Here is a 26,927-nt window from a genome sequence, read left to right as displayed (position 1 = left end):
GTTTGAAATTAACATCCACAAAATAATAAACAGTTGGGCTTCAAAATTTTGTTTTTACATAAAATTATGTGAAATTCCTGTATTATAGGAATGATTGATTATTAAACTATCAAATAAAATTGAAATATAATGTCAGTAGCGACATTAGTAAAAAACATTTATGATATGCAGTTGTTCTACCATTTCCCACAGTGTGATGTACTGATCACTCATGGTCTACTATTAACACGATGTACTGATCACTTATGGTCTACTATTAACACGATGTACTGATCACTCATGGTCTACTGTTAACACGATGTACTGATCACTCATGGTCTACTGTTAACAAGATGTACTGATCACTTATGGTCTACTGTTAATATTGAACATGATCTACTGATAACACGGTACCGAATGATTTTTGACACTGTGCTTGTTAGTATTAAACTTAATTTTTTTAACAGGACATTTGTTTCTTGTAGAGCCCCCATGTGTGGATTTTAGTGGGAGTTAAGGGAAAAGCACGGTACTGCTTCTGGCACGACTTAGCGCCTCTACAAAATACAAATAGCATAGTTTCATGACTTGATGAGAAATTCATTGATTTTTTTGCAAAAGCTAATAACCCGCTAAAAGTATCTGAATGTCGCCGGACCAAAGCTCTATGTATTGATCTAAAAAGATTGGTCTGTGCAAACGATTGGCAAACCAACAAATCAACTTGGTTATAAGATAACACTGAGCTCAAAGTTGATCTTGAGAAAACAGCTTTTTAAGACATCCTTGAGATGGAAAAATTAGATGTGACGCTATCAAATAAGTTTGAGATTTTAAATTGATAAAAAAAAACTTTACTTTCGGCAAAAAAAAATATATTAAGCCATTTTGAATTCTACACAAATTTTTAGCAATACGAAGCACAGTGATTCAAAACAACAACAAAATGGCAATAAACCTCTCAAAACGTTTTTGTAAATATAGTGCCCTTTTTAAAATAATATTAAATTACAATGTTTATTCATTTAAAAAGTAAAAACAGTTTTCTCATAAAACTTATATTTTGTGTTTTATAGCTAAAAGAAGTTAAAAATTTTATTATTTTCAAAGAAATCTGAAAAATGAGAGGTTTTTATTTAGTAAAAATGGAGACTTTTTAATCTAAATAAAAGTCTATATTTACTTTTATGATAATCTTTTAAGTTTATTTATTTCAAATATATTGAAAAAAAAATTGCAATCCGATTTTTTTTGTTCAAATCAGAAGAATTTTCTAAAATGATATAGAATGTATACATACTTTTTTGTTTTAAATATCAGCTAAAAAAATGTTCTACCAACTTCCAAGGAGGATATATATTTTTTTCAGTTAACTAATACTTTTACTAGTAGAATATAAAGGGATTGCTGCGGTCACCTGCGGTATAGGGAGCTATTAAAGAAATACAAATGTCAGTGAATCCATAAAAACCTTGTTTTCCGCCATTTTTTAACAGTTTATTATATCAAAACAAATTAAAATGGCGGAAAACAACGTTTTTATGGGCTCATTGACATTTGCATTTCTTGAATTTGAGTTTTTTTTACTTGTACAACTTGTTTTAGTATATCAAATATTTTCAAGTGACATAGTTTTGTCATCATATGCTATATGCTACTTAAAAGTTTGTTAAAATGTTTTTTGTTAATTTTAAATAATGATTTATTATTCGATAAGTACTACATATTTTAAATAGCTTTACTTAACAACCAGTATTTCCTGTAACATTATTTACTTAAATATTACAGGAAAATTAATTTGATAATTGTCAAAGAAGTAATAACATAAAATGTTAAACTGTTTAAAGTGAAAATTATATAAAGTACTCAAATGTAGTACTCAAAATGATTTTATTTACTTGGTGATTGTTAAAAAAAATAACAATAAAAAATAAGATCGTATTCCGAATGTACGTGAATTAGGATTGCGGAGTGATTTACTTCACGAAATCAAATAAAACTGAAAAAATTAGCAAAGAGAACATTTTTAAAGTAAAAACTACTTTAGCTACATTCATTTCAAAAGTGAAAGAAAAAACTAAAATAATGTGGTAGAAAATATGATTCGTTTATAGAAAAAAAACATCAATGGCTTCAAGAAAATCTTATGACCAATGAAAGAAGCCACTTTGGTTCTGGAAAACCCCATAAACATCATGCTCAATTTTTAGTCTTTGCAAGAAGTACACATTTTAAAAAAAGTCAAATGTTTTAGAGATCAAAAAAGTAATGACACTTTGGATAAAACCTCTTCTTTAAATATGAGTGTAAAGCAAGCTCTTGATTTAAAAGTGAATACTGACCTCAGCGATAAACAATATATTATCTTATTTATCCTCTTCTTGTACGATATTTTAGTGAAAAACACATTTATCCTCTTCTTGCACGACATTTTAGTGAAAAAAGTTAAATACTGTCCAAAAAAATTATTTTTTCTCTGATTTCAGCTGCTACCATTAATATTGCTAAAGCTGTGTTTATATAGAGGGTATAACAATACCAATAGTTGCAGCTGAAATAAATGATGGCAATTCTGCCAGAAGCATGCAAATATCAAGTAGAGTAATGAACCAAAATGATGTGTTTTGGCTTAGAAATTCTAAAATTTTAATTAAAATTATTTTTAACGCGTGCAGCCAAACCTTACGAGCGCGTGAACGCGTATGCACGCAATATACGCGTCAAAGGTGCGCGTAAAAACTAATTTATTTAACAAATTTGAATTCTATATCTTTTTCACATACAATATGTTTATTTAAAATTTTTATCAGATTTTATTGAGTTTTTGCTGTTTTTTTATTGCGAAATTAAATTGCTAAAGTAAAACGGATATTGTATAAAGTTTGCGTGTGAGAATAATAACCTCTCAATGTTTTAAGTTTGCGCTGCGAGAGTAACAGGCCTGGGATTTTAGCTATTACACAACCATTTTTTAAAAAATAGAGCTACTAAAATTGAAGCCTTAATAAAAGTAATAAGCAACTTCAAAATTTTATAGAACCGAGAAATAGGTCAGAAAATGAAAAAAAAAAATGTTTTTATAAGTCGAACATTTTTCGTCATTAAAATTACAGATCGGTTGTTTCATCGATAAAATTAAATATTCATAAATATTAAAATAAGAAACAAGCTATTTTAAATATTTCATAAAAATAATAAATTAAAAACCACACAAAAGAAGAGTGCCTGTACAAGTCCATCAAATAAAAAAATAACTTAGGTTAATATTATTTATACAATTATAGAAATAGTTGAGAAAACTCAGTTTTAAAATAAGAACATTGAATTGATTTTTTTTTTTTATATATATATATATATTTTTTTTGTAATTTAAACGAACATAAAGAGAGAAACGACAGTTATCTTATCGAATCAAAAGTTACAGGTAAGAAAATTCTAGAAAAAATAAAAACTTATGAAAAATGCATTTAAAATTTATAGTAAAAATAAAGTTTAATAAAATCGAGCAAAAATCGACTATAATGATCGAGCATAATGATCGAGCATGTTAATCGAGTATAATAATACAATAAGGGTCAATGGGTGGTGTCAATCGAAGATTAGTTTAAACAGTAACCGCTTCCAAAGGATATTTATCAAAATATGTTACAAAAGTGAATATGAATTGACCATAACACAAGAACAAACTTTCTAAAAAATTATTTAAGATGGTTTCGATTGTAAAAGTCTTGGTTTTGCGGTTCTGGGTGGCAAAGGCGGTAGTTGAGTATCTGCAGTTGGATTAAAGGGCACCTGCTGATTTTCTATTAAAAAAATAAACAACAGAAACTAATCTAAACTAAATAAACTTTAGCATAAAATGTAAAATAGACAGAAACTTTGAACACATAAAAAACACACAGGATTTTTCCGAAATTGTTTTCAGATGAAAGAGATGTTAGACCATCTTTAAAAAAAAGATGGCTTTAGTCTTTTGAAGCATAATAAAGGTACACGATTTTTAAATTCATACTTTTTATCTTCAAGTGTTGAAAACAGATTTTCTGTTCCATTACCATGGGTGATGCTTTTACTAATACCTGGTGCAACCCAACTTTCTTAGATTAAACATGTGTAAGTAGAGATTATAAGGCTTCCAAATATTGAACGAGAACAATATTCAAAAATCTAAGTCTGAATATAGCTTTAAATGCTGCCAATGAGGGCAGCAGAATTTTACAAATTTAATAATAAATTTTGTTTTATCAAAATGTCGCTGAGAAGACTGAATATAGTTTTGTAAAGTTAGCTATGATGTATAATACCAGCTGTGATGTATAACGCCAGCTGCGATGTACAAAGTTTACGAATTGTTATAATTTTAGATTTTTTCAGACATGGTGAACAGTCAACAGTGCTCCATTTAATTAGAAAATGAATGTTATCTGACATCATTTTACATCTATAGATGGAATTCAATCTTTCGAAGATCTTCTTAATAGTAATTAAGAAAAAATAATGTAGAGAATTGGGGTACCAAGAATATATTTCAAACCAACAACTTGTCTCCATCAAAAATATGCAATATAATAACCATTTAATACCCCACATCCAAAATTGGTCCCTAAGCTCTACTTTAAGAAACAAAAAAATGACATAGTGCATTAATCTGGAAGGTCTCCAGTATCACCAGATGTAAAAATTAAATTTAGCTCCTGTAGCCTAAGAAAAATAAACAAATTTAAAGCTCTAGCATTTTGTGCAACTGATTGCACTTAAATCTATTTTTTATTTATTTATTTATTTTTTATTTTTTTCTCACTTGGTATATGAATTTTAGACAAATGTTAAAAACTCTTTAGATATATGTATTGGCTGTAACCTGACAAAAAAGGAGCATTTTAACACTTGTGCTTTGTTTACAGAGATCTAAATGATGGTGTATGGCACTAAAAGCTTCTTTACAATGTGACAACAGAAGCTTTAGATTTTTTAAAATTATTTTTATTATTGACTATGGGAGTTTAAAAATTTATTGAAAGTAAGTCTTGGCATTCAGCTTTGAGGCGAAAAAACAAAACAGAAGCAGAATATTTTTCATCTGTGCAAAGATCTTGCTTTTAAAATAGGAATCTTTTTCATTTGAAAAGATGACCAATATATAGGACCTTTTTGTACTTTTTACTGATTTAGCACCACGTCAATAACAAATTCAGTAACAATGTTATTTGACTAGTGGATATGGGATTCTATGGCTATTAGATTTCACATTTGTGTGAAATTTTGTACACATTTGTAAAAAACTTGAGGCAGAAAATCCACTACAAGAGGCATTTTTTTCTAATTGTTCTGATTTTAAAATAAATTAAAACCTCTTTTTATTTTAGTTGTCAACCCAAAGTTTTGCTTTGTTGTTTTTGTTTAAAATGGTTGACAAAATTTTGGAAATACACACAATATTAACAACTTTTTTATATTTAAATAAGAAATACATTTTTACTGAAATGGATTTCAACATTTCATATATAAACATGCAAACATGATCTCCTTTAAAAAAAATTAAAGAATTATTTTATGGTGGTGTTAGGTGTTTATTACTTTTTCTTCAAGCTGTTGTTGAGATTAATTTTATTATTTACTTGCAAAATTAGAAACATTTTTCTGAGTAATTTTTTGTAAACCTAAATGAACATAGTTCACATTATAAACAAAGCATTTAGACAATAATATTCTTTATCAACAAACATGTTATTTTAAGTATTTCAAGAATGAAATACTTGAAATCATATCTTAAAAATAACATCAAAAAAAACAAAACAATTAATTTACAAAATCCAGTTCAAAAATGCTTGCTGTTTTAGTCAATTACACATTTCAGTAACTGGCCTCCATAGTAAGGGTGATAAGAGTTTCTTTTGTACCTGGCCCATTAAGCACTGAAGATTACATGGAAGGTAGATTGCTGCATGGGCTTTTAGGGTGAGAGAAACTGGAACTGAAGATATAAGTTCTTAAAGTCTTTGATAAGCTGAACATATACTATCTACCAAAACTAAGGAAACACATTTTGAAATTTGTAAAACCAATGAGTATGCTACCAATTATTTTAATTCTAATACAAAAAAAACAATGTTCTAGATAAAATATAGCAGAACTATCTATTCTATGCAAGATAAATATATAATTATATAGAAATATAACAAAACAAATTACAGAAAGAAAAAATATATTATTTTGAACTCAAAAACTAAAGAAACTTATAAAAGTATATCATCAAAAGCATGTCAGATCAGTAATTGATATCATACTGAGTAATCTTCACAACTTTAGTACATCTGTGAGACAGACTTGATAAGTTTGTCAATTTAAAATTGCTTTAACTTTTAATTGATAAACTTATCAAGCCTAAATTAATATATGTTTTCTCCATAAATGGTTTGTATTCATACAAAAAAATCATTAAAAGAAAGTCAAATGAAAACAAAACAAGAATGTATTCCACATTTACTAGCAAATAGTATATTTAATAAAAGCTTTTTAAGTTAATACTGTTTTATAATTACTTTTTTAAAGCTTTTGTTTCCTGCAAAAAAAATGTAGCGTTCTGTCAATTTTGAAGGACTGTGTATGCAGTGTTTAATGCCATTCCCAAAGAAGGAGTTAGCAGCACTCTTAAAATGTTGGAATGTTTTGACAAAGCCAAGCATATGATCAGCTTTTTCTCTTTCATGAATTTTTTTCAAAGTATCCATATTTTTTAACAAACTCTCCACCATGTTTTGGCTGTAATTTTATTTTGAGAAGTAATGGTCATTCTTTGCCTTTTGGTCAAATCTTCCATTGGAGGAGTAAACTCAATAACTTGTTTGACACTTCTTAATTTGGGTCATGAAACACATTAAGAAATTCATTTGCGCACATCATATTTTCCTTTTTATTCTCAAATAATAGTTTGTATTGCATTCTAATGGATCTAATGCTTCTTGGAGTTCCCTTAGCCTAAGCTCATGAGACTGAATACTGCAGATGATATCAGCTAACTTCATGTCACATGCAATTAAGAAAGGCACATCAGATGTTCCAAACAAATTCAAGATTTTTTTGACATTTCCATAAGTTTCTGAAACATTTTCAGCAACAGCAAGAAGTGGTTGATGCTTAGCACTTGTTTCTTGCTCATGTTGTACAGTCAGTAAGCTTATATCATTTGAAGCTGAATCTTTTTTTGAAAAAAAAAAAAAATCTGTTTTTGCTGGTGATCTTGCAAGCAAAGTTTTGCAACTTTTTTACATTTCAAAAATTTTTGAATTTGTATTCTTAACATTGTAACAGGTTCTTACACATTTTTTTATGAAAGAGCAGTATTAATTTGAATTTGAAGCATGCTCAAAGTAGTTAGAGAAGTTCTTGATATGCAGTGAGCTCTGGAGGAATTTGGAATAATAGATAAAGCTTTACCAACTTCACTACTTAGGTTAATTATACCCAGTGAAGAGGATACATTTTGAGTTATTACTGTCTATATTCGATTGTTATCATTTTCTTTAAGTTTTCAAACTTGGTGACTTGTGAATAATATTGTGTTACTTTATTTAGGTTGTTTTTTCAAATGAAAGTTCCTACATTAAGAGCAAGATCTTTGCACAGATAAAGGATATTCTTCTTCTGTTTGTTTTTTTTTGCCTGAAAGCTACATGCCAAAGCTTCCTTTCAATAAATTTTGAAACTTCCTAAGTCAATAATAAGAATAATTTTAAAAAACTAAAGCTTCTGTTGTCACATTGTAAAGAGGCTTTTAGTGTCATACACCATAATTTAGTTCAAACTACAATATAGACTACCTTGTTGTATGAGAGAAAAACTTTATGTTTCTAACTGAAGGCAGCAACTTTAAACTTAGGCATTGTTCTTTTAGGAATTTCGAAGAGTGATTTAAAGCAAAAATCTCTAATCATTAGGAGAATAAGGTTAAACTGTCACAAGAGGGGGCCACAAATTAGAATTGAGCACCAGCCTTCTCTTCACATTCAGAAAAAGTATTATCATATGAACAAAATATTTTGTCGTACAAGAGTATAGAACTGCATTCAAAAAATGTCAAAAAAAAATTGTACCTATAAAACAACTTATTGCCAGTTTATACATCAACATTTTCCAAGCCAGTCTTACTTCTGGCCAATGTTTGCTGGGTTCTCTTGCAAAAACAACATCAACATCTTTATACCCTTTTCATTTTTTTTTTTTTATGTTTTATTTTGTTTTTTTTGACTTTCAAGCAGATTTTATTTATTTTTATTATTTTTTTTTTCAAAAAAATGTGTTATCATTTTAACACAACATTTGAAAGACTAAATGCAACTACTTACTAAAATTTTAAAGTTAAATAAATACATGGAAATGAAACAAAAACTTTATTTGACCATTTTAAAATCAAAAAATTATTTTCCAAAATATATGATTGGGTTTTTTTTCTCTACTTCTTTGGATTCAGCAAATTAGTCAGGTACCAATTTTTTAGCCTTTCAGCCTTTCATTAACTTGAATTATTCAGAAAAAGGTACCACTACAACAGCCTATATTGCAATGTGACATTAAATTATCTTTATTATGCTTCAAGAGGCCAAAATTATCTTATTTATAAAGTTGGCCTAACATCTCTTCTTTCAACTGAAAAAAATTTAACTAAATTTTATGTTTTTTGGACCTCTAAAATATACTACAGTAAATTGAGCAACAAATGATAAACACAGTCAAGTAAACTTAGGAATTCCTATATAAAAACAAAAACAGCTGTCTACAATCAAGAAAGTCCTTCAAAGATTCTATCAATACCTCAATCAACCAAAATTGGTTTCTAATTTAAATCATCTTACAACAGAAGAAGTGTCACTGATTTGGTCCATTGGCGAGAAATGGATTTTATGTTTAAAATGCTTCATGAAACCTGTTCATCCCAAAAAGGAATGATTTTTTCAAACAATGTGTTTAAAAGTTAAATAAATTAACAAATTTTTACTAATTTTCTTAAGGATTATTTAATGTATAAAAGCATATGAACAAATTTTGAACAAAATGGTAATGACATTATTTACTTTCTTACTCAAATACTGGATGCATAAATAGACATAATCCTGTATTTTCTGTTCTTTGACCAGCTGGTCTTAAACTAAAAATATTTATGCAATAAGTAAAAACAGTAGAAAAAAAGTATTTACTTGTAGAAATGTCTGCAGATGTTTTACTTTCATCTATTGGTAAATGGTCCGTCTTTAAGAAAAAATTTTCAGAGGAAAAGGGAGCATTAGGCAACCGACGAGATGTTTGTAAAGGTAATTGATCATCGCTTTGAGGAGAGGTAGGAGAGCGGAGTGTTGTATCTAAAATATTAACGTACTTATTTGATGCAGTACGGTTCGGTGGTAGGTTTAGTGTCATTGATCGACCCTTGGTTACAAATGTATTACTGAGAGGATTTTTTCGTGGAGGCGGAAGATCTATAGAACAATAGAAATGTTCAATTAAATCAAAATCAAGTTCAAAGATTAACTTTTAGATCACACCAAATAAAAAAACTGTGCAACAATACAAAAAATTTAAACTAAAAGAAAAATTTTTTACTTGGTGGATTTGTTTCCAACAGATCCCTCTCTGCGTCATCCTTTAAATCTTTTAGAAGAAACATTCATTTGTATAACATTCAATGATATAAAATAAGTATGAACTAAAAGTCAATTATAATAATTTAACAGAATATTAACTTTGAATTTACCTAACTTTGGTGCTGGAATTTTAATGGATGACTTTAAATTTCTAGCCAACTTTGGAGAAGCTATTAAACCATTTTCTTTTCCACTATGAAGTGAGACAGCAGGTTCTATATCCATATAGGATGAATTAGCTGCATTTGGTCCTATTTCAATGTATGAGTGGTCAATAATACCAGGACCTAATAATATTTAAAAATGGGAAAGTTTTTCACCATGGATTTTTTCGAAACTCACATATTATTGTTATATAGAAAAAAAGACTAAAAGAGATTGGGAGATTAGATGGTTTCTACAGCAACTTAATGTTTGAAATTTACCCGAAATTGAGGTAGCTGAACTAGATAACCTAGTACAGATTGTACATAAAACTAATTATAATGTAAAAAAACAACATGATTAACCATTTTTTGTTGTCTCTTTAATCTCCATACTTTCCAAAACTAAAGAAAAAAAAATATTTATGAGAAATTTTCCTTTTATCACAAAATTTTTTTTAACCCCATTTCATATTTTTTAAAACCCATCTTGTATTTCTTATTGATGACTCATTAACAATTAAAAGAAAAATAAATGAAAGGGAATATTAAAAGAAGAAATACTTGGGCTTGATATTTTTACTTCTGAAACTTTTCTACCAAAAGTATTAGAAAGGTAGGAAATATCATTTGAAGTTCTTCTTCCTGTTGAATTTATTGCAGGGCCATCTCGAGATGTTTTTCTAGCTGGATTGATGCCTTGTAAATCATGTGAAAGTTTCCTTGCTGGGGGAATAACTTGGGCATCAACAGAGAACTTTCTTTCTGGTAAAGTTGGTAAAATTTCTGAAGAATTTTTTTTGGAAAGCAATGTAGATTTTAAATTTAAAGCATCAGATGATAAGTCAGACACTGAGGACATATCAATGTATGTGTAATCTAGAAAAAAAAATAAACATCTTTTACACTTCAAAAAAACAACTTCAAAAAAAAAATGACTAAAAAAATGACCAAATAATCTACTAAGTAGTGTAATGTAAAATTTGCATAAATAATCATAAAAATAATTTATACCTTAATTAACATTATTATACCTTAAACAATTAATATAATTCACAAATCTTTTGGTACCTGATTTAAGAGAACCATTTTCACTGAGATCTTCATGTTTGCTATCAGAGTAATTTTCTAAAACAATTTGAAAACTACCATCAGCCTACTTATCTGCAGCACAAAAATTTTTATTAAACTGATTTTTATTTCTATGCACAATCAGAGCTTAAATGATAAAAACTTATATAATAAAAGCTTGCTTTTTTGTCATTTAAATTTTGTTTAAAAGTGTGATTATAAATTGTGTTTTTAACTTCGTTTTTAGCTGAAGATGAAGTTAAAAACACAATTTATGACTTTTTATATAAAAATACTGCATTCTAATTACATAATCAACTTATGATGTAAATAGAATATTCTTAACTCACTCTTATAGTTGCATTCTCATAATCAAAAGACAAATAAATGGCATTTAACTAATTTTTATTCACTAAATTACTTATGTTAGTACAAACCAATCTCTATTTTTACACAAAATAAAAAAACTCAATTGATAAAGATAGTAACTGCATCTTAAAAAATGATATTTGGTTTGAGAAAAAATGACATTTGGTGTAAATGCTGTTTTCATCAGAGAACTTGTGAAGTTGAAAAAAAGCACACTCATATCCAAGCAATTAAACATCAAAAGCAGGAATGCCAGGAACTACATTAGTCACCTATCTGAAGGGTTATCAAAGAGAAACTTGGTGCAAGATCTTTGTTCGATATTTAAAGTTTTCTTTCTTTCATTTTAAAACCCAGGCTAGAATATTCAAAGAAGATTCTTTAAATTTTGACGAAAAAAACATTATAGTGTTTACAAATGAGAAGTACTTCACAGTAGATTCTGTCTGCAAAAAAAAAAAAAACTTTGACTGCTGCATTCCAATGAAGAAGGCTTATTATATCTCTGATATAAAAAGGTTACTCTAAACAGCAAAATATCCTGTTCAAATCATATTGTTGGACTCATTGAGCCATATGGTGAAAACTTTCTAAAATCAGGTCTTGAAGCACACCTGACTTCCAAGCTTTTTAGACTTAAACCCTGGGAGTTCACAATCTGAGTATTGAGGTCTGGCTCTCAAAACTTTCATCTTAATGCAGTATCCAATTAGACTGAGTACTTCATCTAAATGCAGTATCCAACTAGACTGAGTTCTTCATCTGGACGGTGTACATTTTTATTTTGAATAACTATTTTGAAAAGTTTCAAAAAAAATTCTGAACATTTTAAGACTTTTTTTAGTTAATAAACAGCAGCAAAATAAAGCAATAAAAATTTGGTTAAAAAAATTAGTTCAAAACTTCACATTAAACCTATTGTAAAATTTTTGCAAAATTATGTTGCATACTTGTATCGATTTCAGAAATCACTAGTGAAATTTTCCTTGCTGATGCAGCAATAGGAAGAGTTGTAGTACCATTGTCAGATTTTGTGAAAGAATCAGCTGTAAGATTATTTGGAGCTTCACATGAGATTTTATCACCAGGGCAATTTGACATAGGGTCAGAGGTAATTGAATTATAACTCTCAGCCATATCAACATATAAATCTATGAAACAAAATTCTTATACTTGTTAAAAATTTATTTTAGTTTGCAGTACAGAAATAAAAGATCTTTATCTCTGTATGTTAAACTAAAATAAGTGTTTAACAAAAATGTTTAAATGAACAAAAACCACAAAGAAAATTGAAAGCTCTCAAAATATTACTACAAAAATATAAAAAGGATGTGAAAAAAAAAGAAGGGTAAAAGTTTTATGAAATAACAAAGTTGATGCTATAAAAGATTTTTAAAACATTTTAAAATTTTAACAACAAAGAAACATTTGAGAAAATTTTTTACCTTGAGACTCGTTATCACTTAGGTCACTATTTTTTTTACCTTCAGATTCATTCTCACATTGGTCACTATTTTTTTCAGCAGGAGATTTTTCTATAAAAATAATCTTAAATTAAGAACAAGCAATCAAAAAAGAAAAATGAATAAGAACTCTATGTTAAAGAAGATTTTTTTTTTTTTGCTACTCCCCAACTATTTTACTCAAACTATTTTATGAAGAATACCTGAAATAACTTACCAACAATAACTGTGTGGAGAACGTCACTAAATTCATCACTCTCTAAGTACACTAAATATTTAACAAAAATGTAGGGTAGGTATCTTCTTTTTTTTATTGTTTAAAATTCCAGTTGTCTAATTAACCTCTGATTAATAGAGACATTGGCATTTGGTTTTTGTTTTTTTTTTTTAAACATTGGTTTTCAAAAATAATACATCTTTCAATTCAATGAAAAAAAAACAATGCATCTTTCTTAATACAAAATAGATGTACATTCTTAATACAAAACAAAGGTATACTTCAAAAAAATAAGAAAAAGTCATTTCTGATCAAATTAGATTGGAAGTCAATCAGAGTTGGCTATAAAGCAGATAAACACACAAAAAAAGAGAAATGCAAAAACAAAAGAGAATTTTTCAATTGTTAAAGTAGCAAAAATAAAAAATATTATTTCTTTCATTTTAGCCAAGTTAGCCAAAAGTTTAAATTACAGTTTAAAAGTAAATGAATGAAAAAAAACTATAGTTATATTTAAAAAAATGTCTTACATGAGTCTGACAGATTGTCTTCTATACTTTGAGGACTACGACGAACTAAATTGTTATTTTTTGCTGCTTGTAAAGATGTATTATTAAATTTATAGCCATTATTATTGACACTGTAGAATTCGTTTTGCTCTTCAGCTAAAAATTTTAAAAAGAAATTTCAACCGTAATCAGTAAACTTAATGTATCAATTGGTTAAATCAGTCTAGAGTACCTTAAATCAAGCTGAGCAAAGTATTTTTTGCACAAGTTTGGTAACATTTTGCATAAAAAAAGAAATTTTAAAAAAATTGGCAAAATAGAAGAAAAGAATTTAAACTTAAATTTAAGTTGATGACTTACTTTTCGTTGTTTCATTTTGGGATATTTTTCTTTTTTCAGATCGCACTATATGCCCAAAAAAAGTCAAAGAACAATTTAGCAACAATATTACATAACTATAATATAACTATAAAGCATATTTCTGAAGTGTAAATATAGAAATTATACTACATATTTATTCATATTAGCAATTTATATTTGAAAAAATATAAAGTTGAAAAGGTTAGCAGCTTACATTTTTTGACAACTCAAATGCATTTTATATCAGTTAAATATGTAAAAAAACACAACTACTAATTTCACAAAAACAACTATCATTTTTTGTTTGTTTATAAAAAAAGATCTCTTTAGGGTATGCAATAAGACTGAATTCTACTGATTAAAAATTCTGCTTTTATTTTCATCAGAATAAAAATCAGAAAGCATGTCATAAAGTCACACTTTTTAACAGCAGTGAACAAGCTGGATTTAATACTAAAGTTTAGTGTTGCAAAAAATACTTAACACACAAAAAGAAAATTTAACCAGGTTTTTTAGGAGCAGAATGATAAACTTTCCCAGAAACTAGTTTTACAAAAGAGATTTGTTCAAAAAGATTTTTTGATCTCTTTTTCATGATACCTCAACTTATTTTAAACATTTAATTGTGATAATTTTAACAATTCACTGAGAAATCATTCCTTATAATTATTACAAGAGGTTGAAATCAAACATTAAATTTTTTCAACATATTACATAAGGTTGTATTTAACCTGATGCTGTTTGAAGCAACTTATGAAAAAATGTAATTAAAAGAATAAAGAATTATTTAGAGCTATAAGTAACTCAAAATACTAATATATAGATATTAACTAATATACAAAATTTAACAAATAAAATAAATGTAATATTTATAAATTGAAATAAACATAATAAATGGTAACAATACTAAACGTAATAACTAATAGCAATAATTAACATAATAACTAATAACAATAATTAACATAATAAATAATATTTATAACAAATATAATATTAACTATAATAAATGTAATAAATAATAAAAAATATATCCTTATTAACAACTAAAATAAATTTATCAGCAACTAAAATATATAGTAAGTAATAACTAATATAGTGTAACTAACAACAAATAAATAATAGCTAACATCTAATCAGGCTATTGACAATCAAATTTTGAAATGTGGTCAGAAATGTGATTCAAGATTCTATTTGAGCCTATTCTCTATACTTAGACCAAAAATTTTCAACTTTTCTGAATGCAAAAGTACATCAAACTGTTCATGCTTTTTTAGCATTAAACTAAATTAATGAATTGCATCAAAAAACAGGTTTAAAAAACAGCATTGAAATTCTAGCAACGTTGTACAAAAAATATAAATGCAGTTTTATAGTTTTATTTTTTTAAAAATTTCTTTTAATTTTTCAAATGAAATTTAAATGAGAATATTTTAATATGACTGATTTGCTTACAAACTAAGTAGACATACAAAGGGCACCTAAAAACTAATACAAAAAAATAAAAACTTACTTTCTTTCTTTCTAAAATCCAAACTTTCATTGCTGTTTATTTCTGAAATGATACACAAAATTATATTTTTTCTTTAACATCAACAAATGAATATGATTATTAAAAATGTCAAAAATTTTAATTTACTATTATGAATTTGGTAGACTACTCATGGAAATGGTATTATTCAGATGATGATCCACCATAGTAAAATTATTAGCTAGAAGGAAAATTACCATTATTTTGCAAATAAACATCATTTAGACTCTGCGATGACGCTTGAACTTCTCCTGAATGCCGTACTAACAAACGATATTGATATTGTAGTAAAGTTAAAGGAATAATTAGTTAGTATTTTTTTGATAATATTAACAATACTGTTAGAACATATATAAACAACTTGCTAAACTTGGTTTTCCATAACTTTCAATCAATACTTTACAGAAAGCTTAACAAAGGCTAAAAAATAAATACATTCCATTATCAAAAATCTTGCTATTCAATACAACCAATTAGGAATAAAAAATTACCAAATGGTCTTGGACTTAGTAAACTTGAACTCTTTGCATTTATATAACACAAAACAGCTTCCGATGGAGAAGCAAAGGTTTGCTGAATCTATTTGATAAAATTGAGTCATGGTATTTAATTGGAATAAATAACTTTCAAAAAAGATATATGAAAATTGTAGAATCTTATTGATTTATTATGCAACTCTTACCTATCATTACATTAATTATTTATCAACTACTAACTTTCATGTTACTGATAATGGATATACAATTTAAGAATTACCTCTGTTTCACTGAATTTGTATGAGCCATTATCTTGTGACAAAATCATGTGGTTTTTTATCTTATCAATATCCCTATCATAAAAGTTAAGAAGACTTCACTAAAAGATCTGTAACTTTTTACTTCCACAAGGTTTTTTAAGATTACCTTAGTTAACAAAAATCCAAATGAAACTTAAAATGAATTAACAAAAGTCTAAAAAAGAATAGAAACCTGAAGGTGAGTGTGAAGTTTCCTACATAGCTTTCAGAGTCTCGTAATAAGAATGTCCCAACAGGTTCTGTTATGAGCATCTCTTCTGCTTGCAACCGTGTGATTCTAGGGTAATACCATGATATGTTCTGATTAACTTGCTTGCCACGAGATGTTGCATCAAGAGTCGTGCGGGATAAGAAATTCTTAATTGCATTTTGGGTTTTTGCGCTAATAAAAGGTTTTTGGATAATAAAAGTTTATTAAACTAAAGAACAATTCTTGAAAAAAACTGCTTGTTTAAATAATATTTAAAATAAATATTTTTTTCTTATAATTTTTTTAATTTGAACAATTTAAATTGCTTTTGTCATTAAAAAAAACTAGTCTAAAATAGATTTAGTAAAAGTGTTTATACACAGAAAGAGGATCTTTTGTTAGATTTTCTAAAGGTAATAAACTTCTCCATTGCTAGCCAAACTCTTTTTTTTTTTCAATCTTAAGATTTCAAAAATTCTACATCCAATACTTTTTCCAAGACTTTTGTTACTGTTCACGTCATGTAGCAGTTTAAAAAAAAAATTAAAATTCATAACATCATTTTTTTGTATGTGGAAAACAAGTTTTTTTATTTAGAGAGTGAAAGGTATTTTTTTAAATTTGACAACAAATTTTAAATGGTTTTTTTAAATAGGATTAAAGCTCTTTTCAAAATTTATGCTAATCTCTTAATTTACTTATTGTTTGGTAAATTTAAATTTTTCTTCAAAATCTCTCTTTTATTATCAGGTTTAAAACCTAATTTAGTCTTAGGAAGAAAATTTAACCTTAGGAAATATGGACTTTGGTGAGAAAAGTACAAGAATAGATTTGTTAATTGACTATCATCTTATGTAGGATGTCCTTGGCTTTTAGTAAAAATGAGATAAAATGCTACTAAAGATTAAGATTCAGCTGAATACTTTATAGAACAATTATTTTATTACAAGAACTTCTATTTACTGCAACTATGAATCTAGATTAGAAGATTTAAAAAAATTGTATTATGAGAATTATTGTTATTAAGATTAAACTAAACATTACCTTGGATTTCCTTGATCAAAAGGTTTCCCCTTAAAAGAATTATTGTTAGAGTTATTATCATATATATAACATTTTTCAAATTTCAAACAATTCATAACATCAAATTTACAATGCCCTTAGACATGAATACCGGATAGAATTGCTAACTTTTTTTTAGGAATAATTTAAGCAGCTAAAATGTTGTTTGATCATAAATTCCTATTGTTCATGTTGTTTTTTTCTTGTATTAATTCTATTGTCTTGTTTCTATTATCTTGCATTGTTATTTCCAACCTACTTACTTAACCATTTTAATTCATTGACATCAAACATTATTGCAACGAATAAATTGCACAACCCTAAAATATTTCTTATATTAACATGAGAACTCTAAAGTTTTTGATCTTTTTGATAAATTTAATGACATTATAAGACTTTTTTAATGACATTTATAATGAATTATATCAGTGATATTTACATTTTCAAATAAAAGATATTTATGAGTTGAAAAACACAATGGCTTTGTAAGAGCATCTAAAAACTTTATATGATAAATAATTATATAGTATAATATGTAATACACAATTACATAATATATAATTATAAATATATAATGTAATTAAATAATATATAATTATAAATTACCATATAAATAGAAAGAGCAGACTCTGACCAAACAGAGTAAAATATTTTCATTCTCAAGCAAAAAATGGAAAAAAAGCAAACTTTAGTTCACTAACTGATCGCATGATGGAAGCACGGCTTAAAGAAGGTGACATCTCTGAAGGGTTAGTCTTCTCATTATTGTTAAATACAGTTGTCAGAGTTGTAGAAGATTGTGGAGCCAGAAACCCTTCAGTACGAGGACGACGAACTGAGGATGTAAATGCTAAAAAGATAAATTTAAAAATTTTAGGCACAATAATCTTTTATGGAACTTTTAACACTAAACTAGTGAGGCATAAAAAAAAATTTAAAACTCAGTTTAAAATCAAAAACAGACAGCAACAATAGCAATTTAAAATGATTCTTAAAAACTAAAATAAAATTTACTGAAGACAGAAAATCTGACCCAGCTTAAATCAGATGTGCAACTGAACATTAAAAAGTTATTAATGCAAAATAAGTTAATAAACTTCTTTAAAGTTCTTCATTTATGATTATGAAAACTGAGCTTTAGAAGTTTCATAAGTGATTATAAAGAAATACTATTTTCTTTACAAAATATACTGTTCTAAAGTTGCCATTAAAAGTTTGCTGCATGGTCTAGTTTATCCGAAAAATTTTAGATTACAAAGTTACTTATATTATTTTAGATGAATCTTTAACTGATTAAATAATAACTAATTGGTTGATACAGATTAATACCAATTATCCAAATTTTGCTGACTAATCACTTAATAGAGAGCAGACCAAACAATCAGTACTGCACACACAGTTTTAGCAGTCAGAAATCTCTTGTTAACTTTAAAATTGTCAGAAGAACTTATCCCTAACTTCTTCAATCTTACCTAAAGCTAATTTTAAATATAGAACCTTAATAAGAAAATATTAACTGCAACATTCTGGCTTCTATTTTTTTAAAAAATGGTTAGGTTTATAAGACATGATTAATTCAAATCCATTCCTATATAAGTCCACTTAAGGCCAGTTTAATTCAAGCACATTTTTGAAGTGTAAGGATTTAAATGATAACCTTTCTCTGTGTAACACATGTCACTTGATATGTAACACATATCACTTGATACTTATGCATGCAAACCACAAGGCAATTTTTTCATCAAAACAACAAGATTTTGTTCAAAAGTGTGAGATCTGTATGGATAAATGCCATTAATTTGAATTCTGGAATTTTTATCACTGATCTTAAAAATTTTATTGTTCATTCAAGTTCTTTGCATTAGAACTTAGACAAAACTTTGTTGCTCTCAGATGAGATTATTTGGAATTAAGCTAAAAAAAAAAATTTTTTTTTGTAGTTTATGTTTTAAGTGTAAAATTCTAGGTTACTGTTTTAGATCGCACCAATATCACTTCCAGAGCAACACAACAATGCTTTTGGAACAATTTTCTTAGATTAGATACCCTTCTTGAATATAGCACAATCTTTATCTTTAAAATAATACAGTTAGTTGTAATTATACCTGTTATTATAATTTTTTCAAAATATGTAAACTTGAAAGTATTTAAACAAAAATGTTAAGTAATAATATTAACAAAATAATAAATTGTTGTTAAACACAACAATGCAAAATTAAGTAATAATATTTAGTATATTAATAAATTTAGAAAAAAAAAAATTTCATGTAAATTCATATTTCTAATTGAAATAAAAAAAATTACACTAAACTCTAATTAATGTTAATCTTTTTATATTAACTTTTTATTAAATGAAGTGTTAAGTTAAAACTAAAATATTTATTTTTAAAATTATCTTTAGCTACTATAACTTACAATTTAATAATTATTGTAAATAACAACTTTTTAACTGCTATAAAGTTTAACTTAATAATTATTATAAGTTTTTACTTAATTATTAGCATAAATTATAATTTAAATATTATTATTAGTTAGTAATTTCAATAATTATCATAAATTTTAATTAATATTTTTGTGTCTATTACATACTAAATTTTCAAAAATCACAAATAGTTTTACACAGATTTTTAAAACAATTTTGATAAGTTATGTTTTAGTTTCAGTCAAAATAATTTAAAGAAGAATTTGTATTAACCAATTCTTCTTTAAAATATTTTGTTTTAACATGTCACATTTTTGTAATGCATTTCAGAACATGAACATTCTACAATGACTTTTTATGTAGTAAAATTTTCTATTGTTAAACATAAATAAGATAACATATGGTTTTATACATTTTTTATATTAATTGAAATAAACAGACCTGTTTTTTTGCTATTTGGAATAAATGGACATTTACAACCCTTTAAATATTAGGTTGAAAAAAAAAAGAAAAAATTAAAAAGATAATTTACAATTTTAAAAAATTAATTAAACTTAAAGTGATGAAATACCAGAACAAAGATGGCGAATATGATTACTTTCTGATGGGAGCTCAGAAGGGGGAAATTGCTATAAAAGAAAAATTAACTAAATGATAAATTACCAACAATCTTACTACCTCAACCTAAAAAAAGACATTCTTTAAAAAATAAATCAGACCTACCCTTCCTACTAAATCACAAAATGCATATATCCAGCGCTCTCTTGTAAGATCATCAATGGCCTGTAAATTTTGTTTTAAACAAGTGTTATATGGTACATTATTATTAATGTAAATCAACAACTTATTTATAGACAAATTTACTGACATAGTCTAAATAAAATTAAATTAAATAGCTTGGATGCTCACTCTAAAATTAAACTTTGTATTATTGAATAGAATTCTAAAAGTAAATTTTGACTTTGATGCCTCTCCAGCTTTTTGCAAAGTTACTGATCCTCCTGGGAAATTGATTTCATGTGAACCTACAAACTAAAATAATGTTACATTTTACTTACAAAGCATTCAAAAGAAATGCATGAAAAAAAGAAAAAATGTAAGAAACTGTAAATTACATTTTAAATTGCTTAAACACAGGGATAAGGGCTGATTTAGTTCAAACTTTTTTTTTTTAATTGATCAGATTTAAAGTTTGGCTAAGGACTAATCTTAATAATAAATCTATTTTAACCCAATAACTCTTTAAAATAACAGAGATAATTTAAAGAGATAAACTGACAAGTAAAACTTCTTTACCTGATTTTTATCATGAGTATTTTGGTCTTTAAAACAAAACAAAAATGCTCGCTCTAATTGCGCACTGGTATTAACTTTACCCTTGAGAACAAACCAATATCGCTGGTACTAAAAGTTAAATATATTTAAACATACATACATACATATACATACATACATACATACATACATACATACATACATACATACATACATACATACATACATACATACATACATACATACATACATACATACATACATACATACATACATACATACATACATACATACATACATACATACATATACATACATACATACATACATACATATACATACATACATACATACATACATACATACATACATACATATACATACATTCATACATATATACATACTTTACGTTTTTCCTTATGATCAAGCCACCCATCAATATAACGTCGTAGAGTAGAGGATTCTCCTCCTGAACTACTTACACTCATTATTGTTAAATTTGATTAGAAATATTCAACTGTATTTTAGGCTAACATTTGTAATACATATAGAAACGCAAAGTTTAACACCTAAAAAAGTTAAAAAGATAAAAATTATTTATAATACTTTACAAATACAATGTGAAAACATTTAAAATTTTATCTCCAAGCCTTTTTTTAATATACGCAGTAATTAAATTTTACAAATAATTTGCTTTTTAGATTACTGTTTATATATATATATATATATATATATATATATATATATATATATATATATATATATATATATATATATATATATATATATATAACATCGTATATGTAGCAGTTTTCTTAATTGCGCAGTATATGCTTCGCTCGTTTTAATACTTGACTTAGAAAAACTCAAATTAACTAATAATTATCATTATATGCCATTAAAAACATCTTTACTACATCCGATGATAATAATAATTTGTTTTGTTTATGCCTTCTTAAAATTATGACGAAATTTAGTGTTATCTGTTTTGTTTATGCCAAAATTTACACATAAAACAATACCATTCTGCAAAGTATTTTCTTAATTACCATATCAGCGCTTATTGTCTGTTAACCATGCGAGTTTGTTTTTTCGATTTTTAAATCCTTTAGGCGCAATTAGCTTGCTACTTTCTGGTTTAAAAGAGCAGCAACCTTTTTACAGAATATTACATCTTACTAATATTTATAACCAAAAAAAAAAATATGCAATTTAAACAAAGTTTATAAATATAAAAGTTTAATCATGTATGGTTAAGTTTGAAACACGGCACCACACATTTCCCAAAATAAAATGAAAAAAAAACTTTACAATCATTTCGAAACTTTCTCAAAACAAAGCGACACACAGCATAACATGCACAATAAAAGTAACACAACAATTGCACAGTGACGAAAGTGATAATAAGAATGAATACAAGTTTTAAAGAACTCATCTCGCAGTCGAAAATGTGCATTATATTGAAAACAAATAATTTGTGCTTGAGCGGCTCATAAAACATTTCAAATCGCATTGAAAACAAATTATCTCAAGAGCTTGGGCCTTAGAAAATCTTCCATAGAAAGATATAGCAAGAAAACGCATATTGAAAATTAAACCTGAAGTTCACGGAGCTGAAATATTTTTATATTAAAAAAAAAAATTGCCCGCGTATATTACTGAGCTGCGAAATTCTGCAAGCTTGCAGTGCCCGTTACGTCACGGGGCTGAAAGGCACATGAGAGTTCGTCAAATTTGGCGAGACCGAGTTTTTGAGTTTAAAAATTTGTTCAAGTTTTCTTTACAACTTTGTCAAGTACTAAAATATTTCAAATAATTTAAGTTCAAGTTGGTCAAGTTTCATTTTCACTCAAATTTATCAAGTTTCACAAATTTATCAAGTTGATAAATTTTAACAAAGTTTTTTAATAAACACAATAATTCTTTGAGAATATCAATCAATCCAATACTGAACCGTTATTAATATGATGCTAAAAATCTGTTAACGTCATGTTAATAACATGACGGATTCAAAAAGTTAATTGTGTAATGTACATTAAAAATAAAATTCGGCTTTGTTCTAAAACAAATTAAAAAATACTAATTGTTAATAGTAACAATGACTGTTCTCTGGAGCTGTTCTTTTAGTTAAAAAAACAGCTCAATTGAACCGTCATTATTATGATCGTCAAAATTTTTGTCTTACTCAGTCCAACATAAAGTTTTTAAATGCTGGGACATATGTAAATTTTTAAATTGATCAACATGCTCTTTTTGTTTTCCTTTTCTATTTGTTTTTATCCACTTTTTATCCTAGTTATTTTCTAAAAATATTAGACAAATCTGACTAAAAAAATTTTATGGTGAAGTTTATTAAATATTAAATTGAAACTTTAACAGATCTAAAACTGTGTTTTTATTTTTTGTTGATAGTTTCTCATTTTAAGGCCTTCATCACACTTGTAAACTTTGGTAGCTAATATTCTGATAAAAAGATAATTATTAAAATATTGGGGAAAAAGGCTCAATGTGATGAAATCCTAAAAAGCAAAACTACAACCTTGCAAACAACTGATGGCTTAGTTTTTAATAGCTGCATGATGTCAATTAAATTGTTACATTTTTTCAGGATTTCTATGCTATTCTGGACTTTTTTTACAATGGCAAATAGGAGTCCAGCATGAAAGTACTTCTTAAAGATGGACGAAAAAGGTGTAAAAAAGGTCTAATGTCAAACCTGTAAGGCTATACTTATTCTTACATATTCATCCACAACATCTTTATTCAGTTATGTGGAAATTTTTCTTCCAAAACAGTTATATCAAAGTTAAACAAATTAGCGAACAGACATCCAGAAAGAGAATGGCCGGAGAAGATTATGTGGCGTGCATTAAAGCTTCCAAAGAGTCAAAACAGACTACATATAGTAATGCACCAGCTGAACCTTCAGCATAGTGGTACAAATTGGGAAACTGTAAGCCTAATCAACCAACAATCAAGGCACAAATCTTAAATTTAATTCGTTATGAGTTCAGTGACTCAAAGCGAAAATACGTTTTTATTTAGGAATGACAATTTTAATCTGTGACGATAATCCTTTTAATACAGTTGAAGGGAGAGGGTTTCGTAGACTGATGAACATAGTAGATCTAAAAATGACTGTGTCAAGTACAACATTTTCCAGACAGAAACTATCTTTATTGTATGACATGGATGATAATGCCGTTCAATAAGAGGTAAAAAAGTCATTCAAAAGATTTGATGGCATATCATTCAAAACTGATATTAGACCAGTATTCAATAGTACAAATACTGGGTTCAGTCAAAAAAAGGCTTTCTCTTAAAGAACTAAGAAAAAAAAAACTACTCAACATTTATTCTTAGCAGCTCACAATTTGGCTACAAAATCCGAACACCTCATTTCTTCAATATTATCTCCAACATTTGATGAGGAAGAAGATTTCAAGTTATCAACTCCTATACCAGAACCAATCCAAATAGCTCAGTTAAGCGGGCAACTCGCAAATCAGCCTCATCATCAGCATGAGAATTAGTTTTTTCTGAGTCAGAACAATTGTCACATTTAAACGAGCAAACTTTCGTGTAAACAATTTAAAAAAATTTGTTAATGTCCGAGAGAATATTGACTTTGTCAATCTTTAATTTGTCAGTATTGAATTGACTAAAAACAAATTAAATAATAGTAATTCAAGTTTTTTAGATTTATTTTTGATGTTGTATGGAAAAAAAAACTAAAACTGTGAATTTAATTATTCTTGTAAGAGAAATGTAAGAATGAAATGCAGGGAAATTAACTTTTTTAACAAGAAAACTTAAAAAAAATTGATAAAACTGAAAAACCTGAAAAGCTCGTTGAACGTGATTAAAAAAAAAATCAAATAAAAAACTTGAAATGTCATAAAATTGAATGCCAAGTGCATAAACTTGAAATGTCATAAACTTGAAAGTCAAGTTTATCGAGTTTTTAGAAAGCAACTAAATTTTTTCTTCAAGTTTTGCGAGTTCAAATAGCTCAAATATGTAATTGTTAAATAGTTCAAGATTAATCGAATTTTCAAATTTATCATGTTTCATACTCAAACTCGCATGCCCCTTGGGATTGAGTGTTCTGGGGTTAACGAAATAATAACGAAATAAAAAAACAACCTCTATAAAAATCTTCCTAGAATTTTCTCGAATTTTCTGAAGTTTCTCTTTACGTGTTTAAAAGAGCAAAACTTGCGGTGAGACAAGTTTTGGTCTTTTATTTTCTTACATAAATTTACTTAAAACTTGTTATAAAAGTCAGTTTAACTATTTTTATCGAATAGCAATTTTATCGAATAGCAATTTTATCGAATAGCAATTTTATCGAAAATGTGTGCAATATCTAAAATGACTCAAACGAAATAGCATAAAGCATGCAAGGAATCGCAATATTTTTATTTCTGGAATTTTATACATTTTTGTAATGTCAAGGTATATTTAATTATTTTAAACTCGATTTAGTTAAAACGGCTAATGACTGAGTTTACGGTTTTTTCGTTGCTCTTCGTTAAAAATCGAAAAAAAACGCTGTCACCAATACAGTTATGCTATTAGGTTATGCTGTTGTCGCCTATTACAGTTATGCTATTGAGTAAAGCATCAGAGAAATTTTTTTATGAATCAAACTTTCAATATCTCAAGTTAAGCATAATAATTTTGTTTTTCTGAAAAAAGATTAAGCTAAACAGGCCTCGTAATTAAAACATGTTTTTAATTCTATACTTTATTCAAGCAATGTGATTAATTAAAGAATGCAAACAAAAGTATTCATTTATTTCATTAAAAATATAATACAAATTAAGCTAATCATCAAATTAAATGGTCAGTAATAATAAAAGCAAACCTATTGCAAAATCGCAAAAAGTTCACTCAAGAGTCGAGAATCTAAGCAGTAAATATATCTGAGTTGGGCCAAACTTCTAGAGAGATTGTGAGCGAAAGAAAACTGGTAGACCAGAGCAGACTTTAAGTTGCGCTATTCAAAATTTGATCTTCAATAAGGCGAAAAAATAATGATAATACGATAAGCATCACCATATAATCTAGCAGCATGTATTTTAGTTGATGAAACTTCTCTTTGGTCTGCTTGTAATGTGCGCAAACATTTCTTCATTAACACTTATAGCAAACGTGCTACAATCAAAAAACCAAGACTTAAAAAAAAACAACATAGAACTTGATTCAAATTTTACTAAAGACATTTAAAAAACCATTATGTTGGTGGCGAAATGTGATGAAACGAATGCTGAATGAGTTTGTGGTATGTTCGTTGGTCTTTGTTAAAAACCGAAAAACCAAACGCTGTCACCTATACAGTTATGCTACTAAGTTATGTTGTTGTCACCTATTACAGTTGTGCTATTAAGTTATGTCACCTATACAGTCATGCTATTAAGGATGTTGAAGTCGATAATCTTACAATTATCGATAATCTTACGATTATCGACTTCAACATTCTTGATAGCATGAATGTATAAGTGAAATATGTTTAAATGATGAAGGTTGTAAAAGTATGATGAATGTTAAGAAATCGTAAGAGTCGAGTAATGCTTTGTCGAAAAATCTGTGAAAAGTACATCAATAATTTTGTGCTTAAACGAGCAAAGCCAGGTAGTGGTAGTGGTAGTGGTTGCATTGGTATTTGGACTTGTGTATCATATGAGTGCTGAAAAATACGTAAAAGTTCTTAGTGTTTATCTTTTGCAACCTTTACATATTTATTATAAAGCAATTAAAGATTTGGTTTTTTAGCGAGAAAACACACCATGTCATTGAGTTATAATTTTATAAGATTGATTAAAATAAAAGAAAATCAACATGATGGCCTGAAAACAGTTCAGATCTCAACTGGACTGAAAATTTGTGGTCTTGGTAGGAC

The 26,927-nt window shown here is 27.1% G+C and overlaps 1 protein-coding gene across 2 annotated transcripts; it reads right to left on the bottom strand.

Annotated features, from left to right (window-relative positions):
* Positions 1 to 3,308: 3,308 nt before the first annotated feature.
* Positions 3,309 to 21,596, bottom strand: LOC145187975 (uncharacterized). Of its 2 annotated transcripts, XM_090098704.1 has the most exons (24): positions 21,427 to 21,596; positions 21,044 to 21,151; positions 20,657 to 20,779; positions 20,471 to 20,530; positions 20,319 to 20,376; positions 18,027 to 18,175; positions 17,308 to 17,336; positions 16,246 to 16,455; positions 16,034 to 16,106; positions 15,769 to 15,856; positions 15,475 to 15,540; positions 15,260 to 15,301; positions 13,750 to 13,794; positions 13,411 to 13,545; positions 12,881 to 12,931; positions 12,646 to 12,735; positions 12,151 to 12,351; positions 10,832 to 10,888; positions 10,325 to 10,639; positions 10,127 to 10,165; positions 9,728 to 9,904; positions 9,577 to 9,624; positions 9,174 to 9,452; positions 3,309 to 3,782 (listed from the first exon to the last, which is right to left on the bottom strand). In XM_090098704.1, exons 1-24 carry the CDS (start codon positions 21,508 to 21,510, stop codon positions 3,682 to 3,684), a joined length of 2,628 nt encoding a protein of 875 aa, XP_089954830.1. In that variant the 5' UTR covers positions 21,511 to 21,596; the 3' UTR covers positions 3,309 to 3,681. The 2 variants fall into 2 exon arrangements, with proteins under 2 accessions (XP_089954830.1, XP_089954835.1); XM_090098709.1 differs by lacking the exon at positions 20,319 to 20,376 and having other exon boundaries at positions 21,427 to 21,593.
* Positions 21,597 to 26,927: the final 5,331 nt, after the last annotated feature.

The sequence above is a fragment of the Hydra viridissima genome, unplaced genomic scaffold (assembly GCF_058129835.1).
Source record: "Hydra viridissima isolate aposymbiotic clone 2 unplaced genomic scaffold, HvirCarnegie_v1 scaffold_1, whole genome shotgun sequence".
NCBI lineage: Eukaryota > Metazoa > Cnidaria > Hydrozoa > Anthoathecata > Hydridae > Hydra > Hydra viridissima.
This window is presented reverse-complemented; position numbering and strand designations above follow the sequence as displayed.

Excerpts from the sequence above, each read along its gene's own strand:
- LOC145187975 (XM_090098704.1), bottom strand. The coding sequence starts at position 21,510 with ATGAGTGTAAGTAGTTCAGGAGGAGAATCCTCTACTCTACGACGTTAT. Across the intron at positions 20,780-21,043 it reads ATACTCATGATAAAAATCAG|TTTGTAGGTTCACATGAAAT; the intron begins GTAAAGAAGTTT and ends ACATTATTTTAG. Across the intron at positions 16,456-17,307 it reads TTTGATCAAGGAAATCCAAG|CGCAAAAACCCAAAATGCAA; the intron begins GTAATGTTTAGT and ends ACCTTTTATTAG.